The 19,276-nt window shown below is 46.6% G+C and overlaps 1 protein-coding gene across 1 annotated transcript in view; it reads left to right on the top strand.

Annotated features, from left to right (window-relative positions):
* Positions 1-14,942, top strand: part of LOC138372646 (uncharacterized) — a 30,247-nt gene extending 15,305 nt beyond the window's left edge. The window contains exon 2 of the mRNA XM_069338144.1: positions 14,356-14,942. Coding sequence (XP_069194245.1) covers positions 14,356-14,942 — 587 coding nt within the window. The remainder of the gene's footprint in view (positions 1-14,355) is intronic.
* Positions 14,943-19,276: the final 4,334 nt, after the last annotated feature.

Raw genomic sequence — 19,276 nt, 5'->3', positions numbered from 1 at the left:
CATCTGCCCAGACATGACGCATAGTATAGGGGGCAACCTCGTCCCCCCCCAGCCAGGAGGGAGAGACAAATACTCCAGTGCAAGGTGACATTCACTTTACCTAAGGGGATGGCAGAAGAAGCCGCTACCAGCTAGCTCACCCCTCCCGAAGCCAATCAAAGGAGAGGCACATGCAGTGTTTGTGGGAGCAACGTCAGCATCAACTCTGTCTCCAGAGTCATACGCCAGCATGGCGACTGTCCTGGGTCAGGGAGGCCTCCCGTGGGAGGAGGCAGCACTCAGGAGCCTGTTGCACCTGTACAAATCGCAACAGATTACATTGCAACAGACGACCTGCTAGAGGCAATTAAAGCAACGTCAACCAGGACACTCACCCACATCCCAAAGGCCTCTCGCCCTTTTGCTGCAGGGAAATACACGGACCTCATCGCAAAAGTCAACAGAGGGTCAAATAACCTTGATGCACCTGATACCATCAAAGCCTGGCACAATCTGTTACTTTTTGGCAATGCATGCTTAGGTGTACCAGACAGAGGAGGCAAGACACTGGCCTCATCCGTCAATAAAGCAATTAGGGATTTTCCTAGGGCTGACAACCTAGTCCGCCTCCCCAAACACACCAAACACCGCCGAGGCAGACCAAGTACGACAATCAGCGACAACAGAAAATTAGGTACCCAAGTCAGCAAGAAAATTGAAGAGGGCAATACAGTCGGGGCACTCAGGTTGATCACAAGTGAGGACAAAATTTTGCCCAGGGATGAAACCACAGCCCAAGCACTGAGAGAAAAACACCCCCTCAGGGCCGTAGGTGGACCTCCCCCACAGGTCAGGCTCGCCCCTAACCAGGAACCTCTCGTCCTCCGGGAGTCAGAGGTTTATAAAGCTATCGTTTCATTTCCCCCGGGCTCCTCAGGAGGCTACACAGGGGTAACACCTCAACATGTGAAGGAAATGGTGAACCCTGTTCTTGGCCCAGCTGCAGAAGCGCTCCTGACAGAAATCACAACGTTTGTCAACAACTGCCTCGCCGGGTTAATCCCTGATGAAATCAAACCATTCTTCTTTGGTTCATCCCTATGTGCCCTTAAAAAGAAGGGGGGAGGGATCAGACCCATTGCCGTTGGTAATACCCTTCGCCGCCTAGTTGCAAGGGCTGCTGTCAGAAGTATCCGAATGGAAGCAGCCACCATGCTGCAACCCAACCAGCTGGGGTTTGGAGTCCCCCAAGGCTGTGAAGCAGCGGCTCATGCTGCACGAGCCTACATTAGCTCTCTTACTGAAGACCAGGCAGTAGTAAAATTAGATTTTAAAAACGCTTTCAACTCGGTCAAAAGGGAAGCAATCCTCACTGCAGTCCAGGAACATTGCCCAAGCATTCTCCCGTTTGTGTCAGCAGGCTACAGCAAAGACTCAACCCTCCTGTTTGGCAAACATGAAGTCACCTCAGCAGAGGGAATTCAACAGGGTGACCCACTTGCACCATTCCTCTTTTGCATAGCGGTTCGAGAAATTACAACCAGACTGTCCAGCGAGCTCAACATCTGGTTCCTGGATGATGGCACTCTGGCAGGCACACAAGATTCCCTGCTAGAAGACCTACAGCTGGTGAAGACACGGGGGGAGTCCATGGGTCTCGTTCTTAACCCCTCCAAGTGCGAAATTATTGCATCCAGTGAAGTAATCATTAGAGCAGTGAAATCAGTTCTACCAGAAGCCTCAGTCGTTAAACCTACCGACAGCACACTACTCGGAGCACCTCTGGGCCACAATGCCATTACTGCAGTCCTTGACGAAAAGTTTAGAGACCTAAAGAGGATGGAAGAGAGAATTGGGGACTTGGACTCCCACGATGCCCTCTACCTTCTCACAAAGTGCCTTACCTTGCCCAGGCTAACATACTTCTTAAGGTGTGCACCAACGTTTGGCAACCCACTTCTAAATCAATATGATGAGCTCCTCAGGTCAATATTCAGGAAGGCGCTCAACCTAGATTTAGATGACAGTCAGTGGGACCAAGCAACACTACCAGTGAGATTTGGAGGCATAGGCATACGAAAGGCAACTGAGGTAGCACTTCCAGCATTCTTATCCTCATGTACAGCAGCCAACGAATTGGTAGGGCAGATCCTACCAGAGCGTATGAGAGAGACAGCGGGAACTCATGATCAAACGTTCATCGAAGCAGCCAGACAATGGGACACCATTGCACACCCTCAACCCCGACCACAAGTCCCAAAAGACCACAAGCAGGCCCACTGGGATAGCCCCATAATGGAAAAGACTGTCACAGTAATGATTGACAACGCTGATGCTGAAAACAAAGCCCGCCTCCTAGCGGTAACAGCACCCCACGCCGGGGATTTTTTATTTGCTGTGCCCAATGCAGCCCTGGGAACTCGCCTCAGTCATGACGCTCTCCGCATTGGAGTTGCCCTTCGCCTTGCCGCCCCCATCCTCACCGAACATAGGTGCATCTGCGGAACTGCGATGGCAGACCAATATGGTCGTCATGGTCTGGTATGTCGTAAATCACAGGGTAAAATTGCAAGACATGAAGAAGTCAACGACATCATCAAGAGGAGCCTCGCCACAGCCCGCTGCCTGGCACAAAGAGAACCACACTTATCCAGACCTAACGACCCTCAGAAGCGCCCTGATGGGGTCACCTTATGATGGTAGCAAACCTTGGAAGGATGGTAAGCAAGTGGTATGGGACTACACGTGCGCTGCCACACTGGCCAGTACCTACCTCCACTACAGCACACGTGAAAGCGGTGGTGCTGCTTCTTTCAAGGAATCACAGAAAATTATTAAATACAGAGGTCTAGCACACTGCTACAGCTTTGTTCCGATCGGCTCGGAGACCCTCGGTTCGTGGGGAAAATGTGCATTGAAGTTCCTGAAGGAATTGGGGGACAAATTGATCAGCGCTACAAAAGACCAGAGAGCAAAAAGATTCTTGTTCCAGCGCCTCAGTGTTGCGATTCAGAGGGGAAATGCCTGTTGCGTCTTGGGCACTAGTCCAACTTCAGAGGAATTCGAAGAAGTGTTTGACTTGCAACAATGATCGAACCCGTCTGTGACATTCATCAATGTTTCCCATTGTTGTGTTTTTCAAGAGATCCATAACCTTTAAGCTCCTTTTTGCATTATTATTTTTGTATCAACCCATGTATATCTTGTAACCATCAAATGCATAATAAAGCACAAAAAATAAAAAAGGAAGGGGGTGGTAGGAGAAAAGCACACAGAAACTGTATTGGAGGGGATCTAAACATTCCCTCTAATGCGTTATGCGTGGTTTCCTCCGAGGCTATGGGTCCCCCTTCTTCCAGCTAGAGGTGGTACTCCCTTCCATATATATATATATATATATATATATATATATATATATATATATATATATATATATATATATATATATATATATATATATATATATATCCATCCATATATATATATATATTGTATCCATCCATTGTTTCATTCGATTGTATCATTCATTGATTGTTTGGATGAAACAATCGGGATGATAGCCGACAGAGTGTACCGTGATCCGGCCTGTACTCCTCTTGACATACCAGAAAACAGTCTAAGGAAACTACTCCAGCCTTGTACTAAAGAGGCACCCTTCATGAGCCCGGATGGACACATGTATAAGCAAGTAGATGGGGTCGCCATGGGTTCTCCCCTAGGTGTCCTGTTTGCAAACTTCTACATGGGTACCATCGAGCAAAAAGTCTTAGTCGACATGAACTTGAAACCGGCCATATACTGCAGGTATGTTGACGGCATTTTTACACAGGTACCTGATGTCAGACATCTGCAGGAGCTGAAGGAGGCATTTGAGCAGAATTCTGTGTTGCGTTTCACTTACGAGATGGAGAAGGATGGGAAGCTGCCCTTTCTAGATGTAACAGTCATGGAAAGGAGCGGAGTTTTCCACACTGCAGTCTACACTAATGAAACAAACATAGGAATGTGCCTGACTGCCAACAGTGACTGCCAGACAGGTACAAGAAGAGTGTTGTTAACGCTTATGTCGACCGTGCCCTCAGCCACAGCTCAGAATGGAAGCAAGTCGACGAAGAACTCTGTAGGGTAAGGCAGGTCCTAGTCAACGACGGCTTCTCCAATGGTTTCGTGGAAGACATCATAAGAAGGAAAGTGAAACGCCATGCAACCTCTGAAGAAACAACTAACACAACACCTATACCCCCTATTAGACTATTTTACAGGAACTTCTTTTCCACAGCCCATAAAACGGAGGAAAGGGTCCTGAAAGATATTGTCAGTAGAAACGTTATCCCTACAGACAAAAATCAGAAGATACAACTGACGATTTACTATAAAACCAGAAAAACGGCCAGCCTACTCATGAGAAACTCTCCAGACACAAAGCAGAACGCTTTAAAAGAGACCAACGTCGTCTATGCCTTCAAATGCCCTCTTGGGGACTGTAAGCCTCAAAAAACCCAGTATATAGGCAAGACAACAACATCTCTTTCCAGGCGTTTAACGATGCATAAGCAACAGGGCTCCATTAAGGAACATATAATCTCTTCCACAAACAAACTATCACCAGAGAAATCTTAGCAAACAACACAGAAATCATCGATAGATACAGCGATAGCAGGTGGCTTGACGTCTGCGAGGCACTACACATCAAGAAGTCAACACCAGCAATCAACAGCCAATTAATGCATAACTATATTCTACCCACTTCAAGACTCCGCTCCAATATAGAAGCATCAAGAAATATGGACCAATAGGCTTTCTACAATTACTTCCATTCAATACCCATTGTTTCGTGTTCTGTCTTGTGTTTGAATTTAATACCCATTTAATACCCATTGTTGAAAGTTCGTTTTCACCTCATCCACCTCACCCAAATGTAGATATAAACTCGAAGATGTGCAAAGCTCTATTCAGTTTCAGTTGTGTGTTTGTAAACTAAAGTCTTTGAAAATGTAATAAGTTTTACGAAACGCGCTCAAGTGTCGCGTCAGACTAGAAATAAAAATGAATTTTGGAGAATTGATCTTTGAATTACCATCAACAGTGAAAAGAAACGTAAGAAAGATAGAGAAAATTCGTGTTAGAATTATTAATCTTACTTTTTCGGTCATATTTAATAATATATGTCTACAGGAAAGACTGCTACCAAAATATACTAATATATATATATATATATATATATATATATATATATATATATATATATATATATATATATATATATATATATATATATATATATATATTGTGACAATAATCTCCTTCAAGAGATTGAGCCTGCTCTTCCCTCTACAAATACGTCGCAACAAACTATATAAAACTACTAGGGAAGAAATGTCCAACAACGACAACAACATCTCCAAGGTTTGCCAGAGCGCAAAACGTATGCAGCCAGGGACACCTGTTCAGACTCAAACCGCCAAACTACCTGTTGATCGCTGCCGGCTCCTCGCTGATTGGTCGCCGGTCTGGCTGCAACTGCACTCGCCCCCCCATACTACTTGATGTCTGGGGTCGCCACGACCTCAGACCTCAGAATATTCAGTGCTTCCACGGTTAACACTTCTCCCGGCTAGACGTTAGCGTGTACTGAGAGAGGTGGTAGCGTAAAGCCAATATTCCAGCACCTCACATTTATTTTTGTATTGCACTTCTTGTTATTTTGTCTTAACGTAACTTTTCATTGTGTCATTTAATTATTCTTATTATTTTGATTGATTGATTTTATTATACAAATTTGTTTGTCCATTTTTTCATGTTTTGATTTATTTACCGTAATTAAAATTTCATTGTTAAAATTTACTTGTGTTTTGTGTGTCTTCTCCTTACCTTACCACAGACGAAGTTCCAGTTTTTTCTATTTTTTTTTATAACTATGTGACGAGGCCATACCCCTAGCCTTAAACAGCCGAACACCAACGCGTTACCGTCACAAGTTATATGGGGGCCTGTCCGGGAGCTTCACTCAGGTACTGGTGCCAAGTGGTAATTTATGGTAAGCGTATTTAACTTTGTTAACGTAGCTTTACTATTTTTCATATTCAATTTCATTTTTTATAAGGTGCGGTGTATTGTGCATTACGAGAGTAACATATAGTGAAGGTGAGACAACTTTGGATTACGTGGTGACTGTAGGCCTCAGTCATACTCTTAATTGGTCATCTCTCCCTCCGTGTTATTACTCGTGTTTACCATCTTTGTCCCTTGAATATTTCTCATTTTGACAGATCATCACATTGGTACCCTGGTACTGTGGTCTGCCCCGGGTCAAGAGTACCCAATCTTCTGCAATCTGACTGTAGGAGGACAAAGAGGGCCATAGTTCCTCTAGCTCGAACTTTAGTTGCTGAATTGGGACCTCAGCAGCAGTTCTCGTCACCAGTTGACACCTCGCACCCCTACACGTCAGTCAGAGATGATGATACATACAACGGTAGGGAATTAGCTTACTTTTCAGAGCACAAAAGTTCGCTAATTCTGTAAGTATCATATTAAATTCAGTAGGAAAAACTTGCTTTATATCCTAAAGAGACTTGGCAAGGTATGCCTACATCCTTGGACTACCAATTTTACTTTTGAGGCATTTAACTGTTTCATTTGTTTTCGAAACTCTGTTTCATTTGTTAGTAGGATTTTCTTGCCCTTATCCTCTTACATGAGTACCGGGTACAAGATTTCCTGCGCCCTTGATTTAATTTAATCATTTAATATCTTTTACTTAACTTTAATTGTTAAAGATCTCACAGGATAGGTACCAGTTGCCACGTTGTCCTGTTTCTGACATTCACTATTGAATATTCGTGTACCTTTATTTGCTAATTTCACCATGTTTCGTCTCCAAGCTTTCCGTACAAATCCAGCAGGTGAAATAGGGACTTTAAGTCGTGCCAAGAGGACTGAATTACAAACTCTTGCACATGAGTATCAACTAGAAGTTCCCTACCAAGCCAACAAAAATGACCTACACAACCTGTTGCTGGATTACTATTTAGAGCAAGGTAAGATAGACTCTGAAACTCATGAAACTTACTATATTGCAGAGAAAACTGACTTGGCAACGATGAAACTTAAACTAGAGCTGGCCAAGATTGAGCGTGAGCAGCAAAGGGAAGCAGCTGCCATAAGAAGGGAAGAACAAGAACGCGAAGCTGCCTTGAAGAGAGACGAACAAGAACGCGAAGCTGCCTTGAGGAGAGAAGAACACGAACGTGGACTCGCCCTCCACGAACGTGAGGTCGCCTTGCTCCATGAACGTGAGAGAGTACAGCTTGAAACAAAACAACGCGAGTTGGAAATACAACGCGAACATGACAAGCAACAAGCGACTCTGGCTCTAGAGTGTCATCAACGCGAAATCGCCTTGGAAACTTCACACTTCACTCAACGCCAGCAAGCTACTGCCAATCTTCCCGTCAGTTTTAATATATCACATGCAAGTAAGTTAATGCCATCCTTTGTAGAAGCAGAAGTTGACGTGTTTTTCACCACCTTTGAAACCCTTGCTAATCAACTCAGTTGGCCTGTCAACCAATGGGCCACACTTCTCAGAGTCCATCTTACAGGTAGAGCTGCAGTCACACTCAGTACTCTGGCGTCTGAGAATGACTACCCGACTCTGAAACAAGCAGTGTTGGACGCCTACCTACTTTCCACCGAAAGTTATAGAAGGAAATTCCGTGACCACCTGAAGGCAAGTACCACTACCTTCCTTGAGTTTGCTAACACGAAACGGAGGTATTTCATGAAATGGCTGGAAGCAGCACATGTCTCTACTTTTACAGAACTCGTCAACCTGATGCTTGTTGAAGAATTCTTGAGACGTGTGCCGCCTCCTGTCCGCCTCTACTTAGCAGATAAAGAAGAAACCGACTACCTGAAGTGTGCTAAGTCGGCTGACACTTACAGCCTCATCCACCGGCTGACACCCGAACCATCCTCCAGTAAGAAGTCGTGGTACAGTTACGAGAAGGTGAGCCCCGATCAAGCTGGTTCACAACTGTACTGCAAGTATTGTAGACTCTATGGACATACCATAGACAAGTGTGGTAAGTCTCAATACAAGGGAATCACTGACCAACAAAAACCCAAACCAACTCCTCCTAAGTCCGGTAAGCCTGTGATGAATGTTGGTGTTGATGTTAATGATCTTTCTCTTTTCAGTAACCACCTGTATACTGGAACTGTCTCTGCCAACGGTTCAAATCCGGAGGGACGTTTCAAATTGAAGATCTTGAGGGACACAGCGGCTCTACAATCGATCATCTTGAAGTCGGCTGTGCCCAACATCACCTACACCGGAGAAACCGTCTTCATCACTGACCTCACTGCTACCACTCCATACCCTCTCGCCAGAGTCCACCTGGATTGTCCCTACGTGAACGGGGAAGTCCAAGTCGCCGTCAGGGAAAAGCCTTTTCCCATGCCTGGAGTGCAACTTCTCCTAGGCAACGACTTGGCAGAAGACCTGCAACCGACCAACCTGATCGTCATGGACAAACCCCAGGTGTGTAACTCTGTGCCAAGTAACCCTATTCTAGAGTATGTTCCAGCAGAGGTTCACGAGAGTGATGAAGTTTCTCCTCCGGTTCTCGTGACCACCCGTGCACAAGCCGCACGTCCACAGCCAGCTGACTCTACTGCTACCGCTGTCCCTCAAGACCCTCAGAAACTCCCCCCGCATCTGACCAAGTTGGAGTTCCGTAAGTTGCAGAGGGAAGATCTTACTTTAACACCATTGTTTTTCCAGGCTGAGACTCAACCCGACAGTATTCCTGGGTTCTTCCTAGAGAACGACTTACTCTACCGCAGATATAGACCCAGTAAACTGAAGGAGGAGGACGATTGGGCCAACATCGAACAACTTGTGATTCCCACCAGCCTGCGGCCCACTATTCTACACCTGGCCCACGGAGCATTCTCCCACTACGGCTTCAACAAGACTTACCATGGGATTCGTCAAGACTACTACTGGCCAGGTATGGTAAATAACGTCAAACAGTACGTAAAACAGTGTCATACATGTCAGATGGCAGGCAAACCGAACATCTCCATTCCCAGAGCGCCACTGATTCCCATACAGGTGCCTGCGGAACCTTTCCACAGACTCATAATAGACTGTGTTGGTCCTTTACCTCGGACCAGTTCAGGTAATGCCTACATCCTAACCATCCTGTGTCCTACCACCAGATTTCCCATAGCAGTTCCAGTGAAGAACATCACGGCTGCTACGGTTATAAAACATCTATTGAAGATCTTCACTCAATACGGATTTCCCCGGGAGATTCAAAGTGACTGTGGTACCAACTTCACCAGTGATCTCTTCAAAAGGACACTGGAGGAGTTCAACATCAAACAGGTATTGTCCAGCCCCTATCATCCTGCTTCACAGGGTTCTCTTGAACGTAGTCATCAGACCATCAAAGCACTCTTGAAAAAGTTTTGTAGTGAAACCTCGAAGGATTGGGATAAGCAGATTGACCTTATAATGTGTATTTTCAGAAGTCTCCCCAATGAGTCCCTAGGAGTATCTCCTTATGAGATGCTCTACGGCCGTAAGTGCCGTACTCCCCTTAAGGCTTTCAAAGACTCTCTCAGAGATGCCACCTTCAGTGAGCATCAGAATGGGCCCCAGTTTCTTCAAAACCTTCAACACATTCTCGAGAGAGTCCACCGTTTTGCCCATGATAATCTATTGAAAGCCCAGGTGAGAATGAAGACTCATTACGACCAGACTAGCAAAGTAAGAAAATTCAAGCCGGGAGACTTCGTCCTTGCCTATTTCCCTATCCCAGGTTCACCTTTACAAAACAGATTTTCAGGACCCTACTGCGTCAAAGAGTGCAGGAATAATAACAACTACGTAATAGAGACTCCAGATAGGCGGCGGAAGACCCAGCTGTGCCACGTCAACCTCCTGAAGCAATATAATGGTACTCCTCCCACTGTCCTAATTAACTATTCCACCTTCACAGAACTTCATCCACAGTGAGACCTTCCCAGCTTCTCCTCCCGAGAGCACTGACAAGGAGTCAGCACTTTCTAATTCCGAAATCCTTAATGATCTTCCCAAATACTTTCAGGATAATCATAGTGCACCTCTCGTCAAGATCTTCAGAGAACGTCAAGAGTTGTTCCGAGATGATCCCCAAGAGTGTAATGTTACCCAGCACGACATCCAACTGCTCCCCGACACCCGGCCGATTCGTCAACCCTTCTACCGAATCAGCCCGAGCAAGAAGGAAGTCATGCGTGCTGAGGTGCAGTACCTCTTGGACCATGGACTGGCTACACCTTGTGAGTCCCCCTGGGCCTCACCTTGTATCTTGGTGCCCAAACCCCAAGGTAAGGTGCGGTTATGCACTGACTATCGTAAACTGAACAATGTCACTGTCAAGGATGCTTACCCCTTGCCAAGGATAGATGACATCCTTGATGCCATTGGTAGTGCCCAGTACTTGTCCCAAGTGGACTTGCTTAAGGGGTACTATCAAGTGTGTCTAACGGAGCGCGCTAAACAGATATCTGCCTTCATCACTCCTTTTGGACTTTTCAGATATGAACGCCTTCCTTTCGGACTATGTAATGCCCCGGCCACCTTTCAAAGAGCTGTCAACCGTGTCATCCAGGGCTTGGATAACACATACGCCTACCTGGACGATATCGTCGTAGCCTCCAACACCTGGAGTGAACATCTGCTCCAGCTGCGACGTCTGTTCTCCAAGCTCCTGACAGCCGGCCTCACCATCAACCTGGGCAAGTCCACTTTCGCGAAAGGTAAAGTGCGTTATCTGGGTCATGTTATTGGGAGTGGCAGCATAGCTCCGTTAGACTCACACACTCAAGCCATCCAACAGTATCCACAGCCTACCACCAGGAAGCAGCTCCTGCGCTTCCTTGGTCTTGCCTCTTACAACCGTAGGTTTGTGAGGAATTTCAGTACAGTCGCCACACCTCTAATTCTATTAACCAGTCCCAAGCAACGGTATAATTGGACCATACAGCAAACCGTTGCTTTCGAACAACTCAAATTCCTCCTCTGTTCTAACCCCATTCTTGCCTCTCCAGATATCACCAAGCCTTTCGTCCTTCATGTCGACGCCAGTGGTACCGGCGTTGGTGGTGTCCTGATGCAACAACGAGGCGAGGAGGTTCTACCTGTCAGCTACTACAGCTACAAACTGAAACCACACCAGAGGAACTACAGCACTATTGAAAAGGAGCTACTATCCATCGTCCTGAACCTCCAACACTTCCCTCCGTACCTACAAGGCGCCAGGTCTGCCACCATCTTCTCAGACCACAACCCTCTCCGCTTCCTACATCAAGCCCAATTCTCCAACCAGCGTCTTCTACGATGGGCTCTGTATTTACAAGACTTCAACCTGGAGATCCGCTATATCAAGGGTTCTGACAACACCATAGCCGATGCCCTCTCCAGAGTTTATGAAGTAGAAGCGACTCCATCCATTACTCCACCACATAACGACGTACTTCTTCCAGAACCGCAGGCTTCGGGGGAGAGTTGTGACAATAATCTCCTTCAAGAGATTGAGCCTGCTCTTCCCTCTACAAATACGTCGCAACAAACTATATAAAACTACTAGGGAAGAAATGTCCAACAACGACAACAACATCTCCAAGGTTTGCCAGAGCGCAAAACGTATGCAGCCAGGGACACCTGTTCAGACTCAAACCGCCAAACTACCTGTTGATCGCTGCCGGCTCCTCGCTGATTGGTCGCCGGTCTGGCTGCAACTGCACTCGCCCCCCCATACTACTTGATGTCTGGGGTCGCCACGACCTCAGACCTCAGAATATTCAGTGCTTCCACAGTTAACACTTCTCCCGGCTAGACGTTAGCGTGTACTGAGAGAGGTGGTAGCTTAAAGCCAATATTCCAGCACCTCACATTTATTTTTGTATTGCACTTCTTGTTATTTTGTCTTAACGTAACTTTTCATTGTGTCATTTAATTATTCTTATTATTTTGATTGATTGATTTTATTATACAAATTTGTTTGTCCATTTTTTCATGTTTTGATTTATTTAACGTAATTAAAATTTCATTGTTAAAATTTACTTGTGTTTTGTGTGTCTTCTCCTTACCTTACCACAGACGAAGTTCCAGTTTTTTCTATTTTTTTTTATAACTATGTGACGAGGCCATACCCCTAGCCTTAAACAGCCGAACACCAACGCGTTACCGTCACAATATATATATATATATATATATATATATATATATATATATATATATATATATATATATATATATATATATATATATATTTATATATTCAGAACGCAGCTCTTGGCCTACTATGCAAGGCCCGATTTGCCTAATAAGCCACATTTTCAAGAATTTCAATATTTTTCCCATGTTTTTCTTATGAAAGGATAAAGCTATTCATTTCATTACATATGAGCTAATTTTTTTTTTAAATTGAGTCCCCAGGACTATATGCAACTGAAAACTCACACCCCAGAAGTGACTCGAACTCATACTGCCAGGAGTAACGCAAGTGGTATGTACAGGACGCCTTAATCCATTTGACCATCTCGACTGGACATGAGGAGGTGATAGCCAAAGCTATTTGAACAACCACAACAGATGGAAGCAATGCATCTGATGTGCAGGATTCCTTAACCACTTGACCAACACGAGCGGACATAAAGGAGGATGGTAGCCGAGGCTAATTACCCATCCCCCCCCCCCCCCGCCGGCACTCTGTTGGTAACCTTGGGCATGGTATTTCATCAAATCACCTGTTTCTTTGGGGCAAACTTGTTGGCCGAGTGGTTAAGTGATCCTGTACATCAGATGCATTGCTTCTAGCAGAATGGGTTCGAGTCACTTCTGGGGGTGTGAGTTTTCAGTTGCATATATGCATATATGCCTGGAGACCGTTCAGGCTTTTTCGCATTTGTGGTCCTGGTTAAGATGGTGACCTGGTTGCTGGAGCAAGATGAGGACCTGGTTGCTGGAGCAAGATGGGGACCTGGTTGCTGGAGCAAGATGGGAACCTAGTTGCTGGAGCAAGATGGGAACCTGGTTGCTGGAGCAAGATGGGAACCTAGTTGCTGGAGCAAGATGGGGACCTGGTTGCTGGAGCAAGATGGGGATCTGGTTGCTGGAGCAAGATGGGGACCTGGTTGCTGGAGCAAGATGGGAACCTAGTTGCTGGAGCAAGATGGGGACCTGGTTGCTGGAGCAAGATGGGAACCTAGTTGCTGGAGCAAGATGGGGACCTGGTTGCTGGAGCAAGATGGGGATCTGGTTGCTGAAGCAAGATGGGGATCTGGTTGCTGGAGCGAGATGGGGACCTGGTTGCTGGAGCAAGATGGGGATCTGGTTGCTGGAGCGAGATGGGGACCTAGTTGCTGGAGCGAGATGGGGACCTAGTTGCTGGAGCGAGATGAGGACCTAGTTGCTGGAGCAAGATGGGGACCTGGTTGCTGGAGCAAGATGGGGACCTGGTTGCTGGAGCAAGATGGGGACCTGGTTGCTGGAGCAAGATGGGGACCTGGTTGCTGGAGCAAGATGGGGACCTGGTTGCTGGAGCAAGATGGGGACCTGGTTGCTGGAGCAAGATGGGGACCTGGTTGCTGGAGCAAGATGGGGACCTAGTTGCTGGAGCAAGATGGGGCCCTAGTTGCTGGAGCGAGATGGGGACCTAGTTGCTGGAGCAAGATGGGGACCTGGTTGCTGGAGCAAGATGGGGCCCTAGTTGCTGGAGCAAGATGGGGCCCTAGTTGCTGGAGCGAGATGGGGACCTAGTTGCTGGAGCAAGATGGGGACCTGGTTGCTGGAGCAAGATGGGGCCCTAGTTGCTGGAGCAAGATGGGGCCCTAGTTGCTGGAGCGAGATGGGGACCTAGTTGCTGGAGCGAGATGGGGACCTGGTTGCTGGAGCAAGATGGGGCCCTAGTTGCTGGAGCGAGATGGGGACCTGGTTGCTGGAGCAAGATGGGGCCCTAGTTGCTAGAGCGAGATGGGGACCTAGTTGCTGGAGCAAGATGGGGACCTAGTTGCTGGAGCAAGATGGGGACCTAGTTGCTGGAGCAAGATGGGGACCTAGTTGCTGGAGCAAGATGGGGACCTAGTTGCTGGAGCAAGATGGGGACCTAGTTGCTGGAACAAGATGGGGACCTAGTTGCTGGAGCAAGATGGGGACCTAGTTGCTGGAGCAAGATGGGGACCTAGTTGCTGGAGCAAGATGGGGACCTGTTCCCTAAAGGAGACAAATGCTCTCTTTGACTACGATTATTCCTCTCTCGTGTAAGGTTTGAGTCAGAAAATCTTAAAACTTTTATATGTTTTTCAAGAAATTTTCAGAGCGAGCCTTGGTCGACTGGTGCTGCCCAGGTGACTACAAAAGGTATTATTATGCTCTCCAGTATGACAACAGAAGCAGCTGTCTCGTGGACGGGAAAACACCCGTTACGCCGTCAACAGTCGCTACACAAGCAACTGTTAGTAAATCCAATGCCACTAGTGATGTTAAGTGCACCAGTGTGACTACTGAAGATCCTGTTAGGCCCAGCAGTGTGACTACAGAAGATGCTGTTTGTCCCTGCAGTGTGACTACAGAAGATGCTGTTAGGCCCTCCAGTGTGACTACTGAAGATGCTGTTTGTCCCTCCAGTGTGACTACAGAAAATGCTGTTAGGCCCTCCAGTGTGACTACTGAAGATGCTGTTAGGCCCTCCAGTGTGACTACAGAAGATGCTGTTTGTCCCTCCAGTGTGACTACAGAAGATGCTGTTAGGCCCTCTAGTGTGACTACTGAAGATGCTGTTTGTCCCTCCAGTGTGACTACAGAAAATGCTGTTAGGCCCTCCAGTGTGACTACTGAAGATGCTTTTAGGCTCTCCAGTGTGACTATAGAAGATGCTGTTAGGCCCTCCAGTGTGTCTACGTAAGATGCTGTTAGGCCCTCCAGCATGACTATAGAAGATGCTGTTAGGCCCTCCAGTGTGACTACGGAAGATGCTGTTAGGCCCTCCAGTGTGACTACAGAAAATGCTGTTAGGCCCTCCAGTGTGACTACGAAAGATGCTGTTAGGCCTTTCAGTGTGATTACAGAAGATGCTGTTTGGTCCTCTAGTGTGACATTCGGAAGATGCTGTTAGGCCCTTCAGTGTGACTACGAAAGATGCTGTTAGGCCCTCCAGTGTGACTACAGAAGATGCTGTTAGGCCCTTCAGTGTGACTACGGAAGATGCTGTTTGGTCCTCCAGTGTGACTACTGAAGATGCTGTTAGGCCATAATGAAATGGGTAGCTTTATCATTTCATAAGAAAAAAATTAGAGAAAATATATTAATTCAGTAAAACTTGGCTTATTAGGCAAATCGGGCCTTGCATAGTAGGCTGAGAAGTGCATTCTGGCTACTAAGTACGACATATATATATATATATATATATATATATATATATATATATATATATATATATATATATATATACTTGAGGCTCGTTTATATATATATAAATATATTTATATATATATATATATATACATATATATATATATATATATATATATATATATATATATATATATATATATATATATATATATATATATATTTAGGTTAAGATAGGTTTTTATTTTTAAGATGTTTCTATTTTTCTTGGGCGGAGTATGAGTATTTATGACTTGTATGGTCGCTTTAGTAAGATTTTGCTATGTGTTTAACAATTTCTTCTGCTCAGTTGAATCTAAGTTTAAATCTTAATGGGTTTGAAACTGTGCACTGTGTTAGATAATGTTCCAGTGGTCTGTCGGGCATTTCTCCACAGTGATGGCGGTGGTGGTGATGAGGTGAACAGTCATCTCGCTAAAGGAGCGCTCAAGGGCACACAGTGCTAATGGCACAAGGTCAACTCGCTAACGAGGTGGTGAATGAGGTACAGCGCTAAATGTTTCAAGGTCTGACGGGGTCCTTATTCTCTAGCTTATTTAACCCCGAGCTAACTATTTCACTATCGGCTCATCCGGTCTTATTCTCATCGGTTACTGTTTACATTTGGATAATGTAGGACTTAGAGACAGCCTTGAACTCAGTGATAATGAACAAGTCAATTTAAAATATAATATTAATATCAAGACAAAGGTTTTCCACATTAGTCTTATATGATATGTTTACTTGCTAACAACGCAATGCTTGGAATTTGTATGTGGGGAACATGGCTCACCTAAGGGAGAGAGAATGACCGGCGCGTTTGAGGTAGAGCAGAGGTCAGAACAGGTATGTTTGCCGACATGGTCTGCCGTCTCAGCAGTATGCTGAGACATGGTGTTTATGATGGGTTGGAATGTATGTAGGACCTTAAAACGTGTTTAATAAAGAATAAAAATTATATATTAAGGGTTTACCCCTTAACTACTTATTGTTGTTAACCTAGTGGTGTGTTTGTGAACTTGCTCACTGGAACTGGGATGGAGTTCGGGTGGGGGTGGATGGGGTGAGGGTATGATCATCCCCAATACCTCCCCCCATCTCAGTACACCTCTAACCTCCAACCCAGATGTGTGTAATGGCGAAGCTCCCCAGGGTTAGATCTAAGAATTACATATAATCATTCAGTAGTGGAAACAGTTACCCACAAGTCTCCCAGTGCTGCTGCTCGCTCCAGAAGCTGCGTTTCCCACATTCAGTAAAAATGCCTACTGGCTTTACCTGAGTGACTGCATTACTGACTGATGCTAAAAATGCTATTGTAATGCGGGCAGTAATTTGATTAGATAGAAGAAAATTGAAGACTGGTATGCAATGAGGCTCGTTACTCAGAGTCCAAGCAAAATTAAAATATTTATACCTCGGAATGGGAAAGTAAACAGACTTGAGTGCTAGGTGTAGAGGAGGGGGGGTAGGGGACCTCCTGGAGCGTGGGTATGGTGAGCGGTATCGAGTCATTTAGTCCAGTTATGTGTCAAACTCCCAAGAGGTGAGCCACCCCCGAGGCCTCGCTCCCCGCCCAAATCATATATAAAGGGTTTACGCCTTTAACTACTTATTGACTGCTGAAAGACATAGATGACCACAGGCTGAAACATGACTCATATGAATACAGCGATACATATAATATGTTTACTATTTTTTTTTGCCTCGTTTATGGAGGACTTTGGAAATGTGAAGTGGGGAATTGATAACTGTCACCAGCATGGGAGGGGAGTGAGGGGGAGGGTGCGACATATGACACCTCCTTAACGCGAACACAGTCCACTCATGCACGGGGCGTCAAAGACCACACACACCGGTCCTGAGTGCTCTGCTAGCATGTGGTGGTGGTGGTGCTGTGTGGTAGTGTGAGTTATGCTATAACATATTGTTTTAATTCAATGCACTAACATCTCTGCTTTCAAAGAGGTGAGCCGTACAAATGCTTGCTCCCACACACACACACACATCCATGTGGGCATGTGAGCATGTTGGTATGTGGTGACACCCCCCTCAGCCCTATGTGGCAGCTCCATACTCCTCTGGAAGCTATCTAGGGGAGGGGAGGGAGGGGGGAAGACCACCTACCCTTATCTTGAGCTTATCTTGAGATGATTTCGGGGCTTTAGTGTCCCCGCGGCCCGGTCCTAGACCAGGCCTCCACCCCCAGGAAGCAGCCCGTGACAGCTGACTAACACCCAGGTACCTATTATACTGCTAGGTAACAGGGGCATAGGGTGAAAGAAATTCTGCCCATTGTTTCTCGCCGGCGCCTGGGATCGAACCCAGGACCACAGGATCACAAATCCAGCGTGCTGTCCGCTCGGCCGACCGGCTCCCATTCCCATTGGGGTTCAGGCGCTGGGGTCTGTGTGCTGGGGTCAGTGTGTTGGGGTCCAGGCGCTGGGGTCCGTGCGCTGGGGTCCGTGAGCTGGAGTCTGTGTGCTGGGGTCCGTGTGCTGGGGTCCAGCCCTGGAAACACAAACCGAAACTGTCTCTATTTTCCGCTTGTTATGACTTGTAATAAAGTTGTTACATCTTGGCTTAACGTGTTTATGATGTATTAGAACGTTGTTACAACTTGCTATATTGGTTGTTATAACTGGTTAGGACGTGTTAAAACTTGTTCGAACGTTGTACCAACGTCGTAGTTTCGGTGTGTGTTTGGCGGGAGGCGCTGGGCTCCGTGCGCTGGGGTCCGTGTGCTGGGGTCCTGGCGCTGGGGTCCGGGCGCTGGGGTCCGTGCGCTGGGGTCTGTGTGCTTGGGTCCGTGTGCTGGGGTCCGTGTGCTGGGGTCCGTGCGCTGGGGTCCATGCGCTGGGGTCTGTGTGCTGGGGTCTGTGTGCTGGGGTCCATGCGCTGGGGTCTGTGTGCTGGGGTCCGGGCGCTGGGGTCCGAGCGCTCACTGTGAGGCTGACTACTGGTGATCAGCCTGTGACTGGTTACGTTTATATATTGCTCACAGATTTATTGCAATAGTTTATTTAATTTGATGGATCAGTGTAGCATTTCTGGCTCATGTGAGGACCATTCATTAGGTCCAGCTCGAAGTTGACCATTAATTTGGGTCTGAGAACCAGTGCACTTCTGTGTCTAAGGTGAGGTTGAGGTACTGTGAGGTGAGGTGGTGGTACTGTGAGGTGAGGTTGAGGTACTGTGAGGAGAGATGGTGGTACTGTGAGGTGAGGTTGAGGTACAGTGAGGTGAGGTTGAGGTACTGTGAGGAGAGGTGGTGGTTCTGTGAGGTGAGGTTGAGGTACTGTGAGGTGAGGTGGTGGTTCTGTGAGGTGAGGTTGAGGTACTGTGAGGAGAGATGGTGGTACTGTGAGGTGAGGTTGAGGTACAGTGAGGTGAGGTTGAGGTACTGTGAGGAGAGGTGGTGGTTCTGTGAGGTGAGGTTGAGGTACTGTGAGGAGAGATGGTGGTTCTGTGAGGTGAGGTTGAGGTACTGTGAGGAGAGATGGTGGTACTGTGAGGTGAGGTTGAGGTACAGTGAGGTGAGGTTGAGGTACTGTGAGGTGAGGTTGAGGTACTGTGAGGTGAGGTGGTGGTTCTGTGAGGTGAGGTTGAGGTACTGTGAGGTGAGGTGGTGGTTCTGTGAGGTGAGGTTGAGGTACTGTGAGGAGAGGTGGTGGTTCTGTGAGGTGAGGTTGAGGTACTGTGAGGAGAGATGGTGGTACTGTGAGGTGAGGTTGAGGTACAGTGAGGTGAGGTTGAGGTACTGTGAGGTAAGGTGGTGGTACTGTGAGGTGAGGTTGAGGTACTGTGAGGCGAAGTTGAGGTACTGTGAGGTGAGGTTGAGGTACTGTG

The sequence above is a fragment of the Procambarus clarkii genome, chromosome 39, assembly GCF_040958095.1.
Source record: "Procambarus clarkii isolate CNS0578487 chromosome 39, FALCON_Pclarkii_2.0, whole genome shotgun sequence".
Lineage (NCBI taxonomy): Eukaryota > Metazoa > Arthropoda > Malacostraca > Decapoda > Cambaridae > Procambarus > Procambarus clarkii.
Note: the sequence above shows the minus strand (reverse complement) of the source record. Positions and strands in the feature narration are given on the sequence as shown.